Source organism: Helianthus annuus, chromosome 14 (genome assembly GCF_002127325.2).
Source record: "Helianthus annuus cultivar XRQ/B chromosome 14, HanXRQr2.0-SUNRISE, whole genome shotgun sequence".
NCBI lineage: Eukaryota > Viridiplantae > Streptophyta > Magnoliopsida > Asterales > Asteraceae > Helianthus > Helianthus annuus.
The window spans coordinates 103234322-103237363 of NC_035446.2; the positions used below are offsets into that span (position 1 = coordinate 103234322).

Here is a 3042-nt window from a genome sequence, read left to right on the forward strand (position 1 = left end):
GGAATCAACAAGTAACGGGACTCTTTTGAGCAACCATGAAGACGATGATTGGGAGTTTTTGGAACGGATGAGCAAACGGTCAAAAGAGAAAGAATCGGCTGATCGAGCAAAAAAGCACCCCACCTCAAGGTCTTGGCCCGATCGTGATGCGAATTCTAAGGATCGAATTGAAACGTTAGAGCGAGAGTTGGCTCGCATGAAGAAAAGGGAAGTGAATGCGGTGCAATACGCCGTATGTGAAGAATGCGGAGACATCAATCACCAGACTGAGAATTGTCGAGCCACCGTAGAGGTAAATCAAGTGTATGGGGACCAAAGGCAATATGATATGAACTCCAACACATACCACCTCGGGTTGAGGAACCATCCTAACTTTAGGTATGGTAATGTCTCCAACCAAATGAACCCGAATTTTCAATCGGGGAATCAAGGTGGGTATTAGCACCAAACTCGCCAAAGAAGTTACAATCAAGATGGTCAATGGTCGACGAATAATCAAGGAGGTGGTGGTGATTTGAGTGCCAAAATGGATGCAATGCTTTCAATGATACAAGAGTCCAAGAAGGAGAACGAAATTCGGGACAAATCGCATGAAGCATTAGCAAAACAAGTGGGCCAACTTGCGGAGGAAATGGCACAAATGAGAGGGAGCATGGGAAAGCTCCCAAGTGACACCATGGTGAACCCTAAGCATCAAAGCTCAAGCACGGGCAATGTAAGGAATGTACACATTAGCGCGGTAAGTCTTCTTTCAAATGATGAGGTTTGTAGTAGTGTTGAAAGCATTCCACCACCACAATGCGTTGATGGTATAGTGGGAAATACTAGAGATGAGTCGGAAAGTAAAAATGAACAAGAAACGATTTCACAAATTATAATTGAAAAAATGAATAAAAATTCTTTTTGTGAAAATTGTTTAAATCAAATTAAACCGATTAATGCATCAAAAGTTGAGGAACGGTACCCACTGAAGGACGAGAAGTGGGAAAATTTTAAACATGCAAAAATTAATTTACCGTTACTCGATGACATTAAAAAGGTTCCGGCCTATGTGGAATGCTTAAAGGAGTTAAGCATCGAAAAACGGCACAACAAATTACCCGAACCGGTTGATTTGATATCTCATGTTAGTGCCATTTTATCGAGTGCGCTCCCCCCAAAAGCTCAAGATCCTGGAGATCCTCTTATTCCAATTCAAATTGGAGCATTCAAAATCGAGAGGGCACTACTCGATCTTGGAGCTTGTGTGAGCATCTTGCCCGGGAGTTTGTATGACCAATACGATTTTGGTCCATTGAAAAAGTTTGATACTCCCGTGGTATTGGCCGATCAGACTCCCACGCATCCAAGGGGGATGGTGGAAGATGTGATTGTGAAGGTGGAAGATTGCTATTACCCAGTGGACTTTTTGGTAGTAGACTATGTTGGGTGTGTTGAGGACACCCAGCCGATAGTCATACTGGGTAGACCGTTCCTTGGAACAGCTAATGCCATCATAAATTGTGCAACGGGAATGGTAAGCATGAAGTTTGGGGACCAAGAATTAAATTTAAATGCTTTTCCAAAATTTACTAACCCACTCGGTGAGGATAAGTGTCCTAAAAAGGACATGAATCCAAACAAAAAGGTTTGTGCTATGGTTGATAGGTTTGGAGAAACAAAGAAGAAGACGGTCAAGAAGAAGAAAGCAAAGAAGTCACCTCTAGAAAAGAAAAAGGAAGAGGAGGTGAGGAAGTTTGGACCGTTTGGCAACAAATGGTACGAATCACCGGTGGGTGATTTTGAGGAGCTCGTGGACGGCAAGCATGCCATTCGACCACCATGAGGTGGTAAGTTAATTGTTGTTGTATATTTTATTTCGCATTTCGTTTTAGTTGTTATTCTTAGTTTAGTTAGTATTGTTGTTGTTGTATAATTTGTTATTTTGTTTTAGTAGATAAATGAACGTTGTGGGTGTGTTCCCTATATAACCCTCACGAGACCTACTCGTCCTTCCAAGCTATTGGGGGTTTAAAAGGGCTTGTTGCATGCGCTAAATGCAACCGGGATTCCTACGAAAGTGAGTTAGGTTTGTTATTGTTGTAAATTATTTTCCACATAAATCAAAGTGAAATAACGTATGGCTTGGTAATAGTTTCATAAAAGTGGTAGAACTAGGTAACTAACAAATTTTGATGGTTGTGAGAAGCATGCTTCTACACAAAGGTTAAGATTTGTAGGTACATCGTGTTCGTGGGACAACCAATTTCTTGAAGAGAAGAAGAGCACACGAGGAATGAGCTCAAAAATCAGGTGCATACGTTTCTTTTTACTTTTGATTTTTAGTTAGCAAATAAGTGGTTTGTAAATTGTATATTATTTTTCCGGGGTGAAATTTTGGGGAAGTTAGTTGTGTCACATCCCTTGTGCGTTTTTTAAAAAAACTCTAGTTCTTACACATTGAGGACAATGTTTACCTCAAGTGTGGGGATGGGGGAGTAGTAAAAGTTTTTCGATTTTTGACCCGTTCATTTAAACACTACACATTGAGGACAATGTTTACCTCAAGTGTGGGGATGGGGGAAAATTTCAAAAATTTTCAAAAATGTCTTGTTTAAAAAGCAATCTTAAAGCACAAGTAACTAAGTGAACGAGGGATGTCACAACCCATTTGGTCTGTTGTCATGGTCAAGTTCGAATTAATAGCATGACGGGTATTTAGCGGGTGGTTATTTGGGAATAATCCGCCTAAGAAACTAGTATTTTATGCATGTCACATACCATACCCTTTTAGATATATGAGGTTTTGAGCCACTTTTATATCATAGAATTACATATGTATGTTTCTTTGTTTGAGTGGACCATTAGTCATGTATTGTAGAACTTGCAACTTTTGATACGTTTGAGACCATAGACCGAATACAAGCACACGAATGATCAAGGCATTAGGTAAACCTTTTCCGTTTTACACCAATTATTTATCCTTACCCAAACAAATCCCCTAGTCGCCCACTTTGAGCCTAAACCTTTCGTTTGACAACCCGTTTAGCCCATAACTGTTAG

At 40.2% G+C, this 3042-nt stretch overlaps 1 protein-coding gene across 1 annotated transcript; it reads left to right on the forward strand.

The window, feature by feature from the left end:
- Positions 1–526: 526 nt before the first annotated feature.
- On the forward strand, positions 527–1825 carry LOC110907047. Its single transcript, XM_022152079.1, has one exon. The coding sequence runs from the start codon at positions 527–529 to the stop codon at positions 1823–1825; it is 1299 nt and encodes a 432-aa protein (XP_022007771.1).
- Positions 1826–3042: the final 1217 nt, after the last annotated feature.

Excerpts from the sequence above, each read along its gene's own strand:
- LOC110907047 (XM_022152079.1), top strand. The coding sequence starts at position 527 with ATGGATGCAATGCTTTCAATGATACAAGAGTCCAAGAAGGAGAACGAA.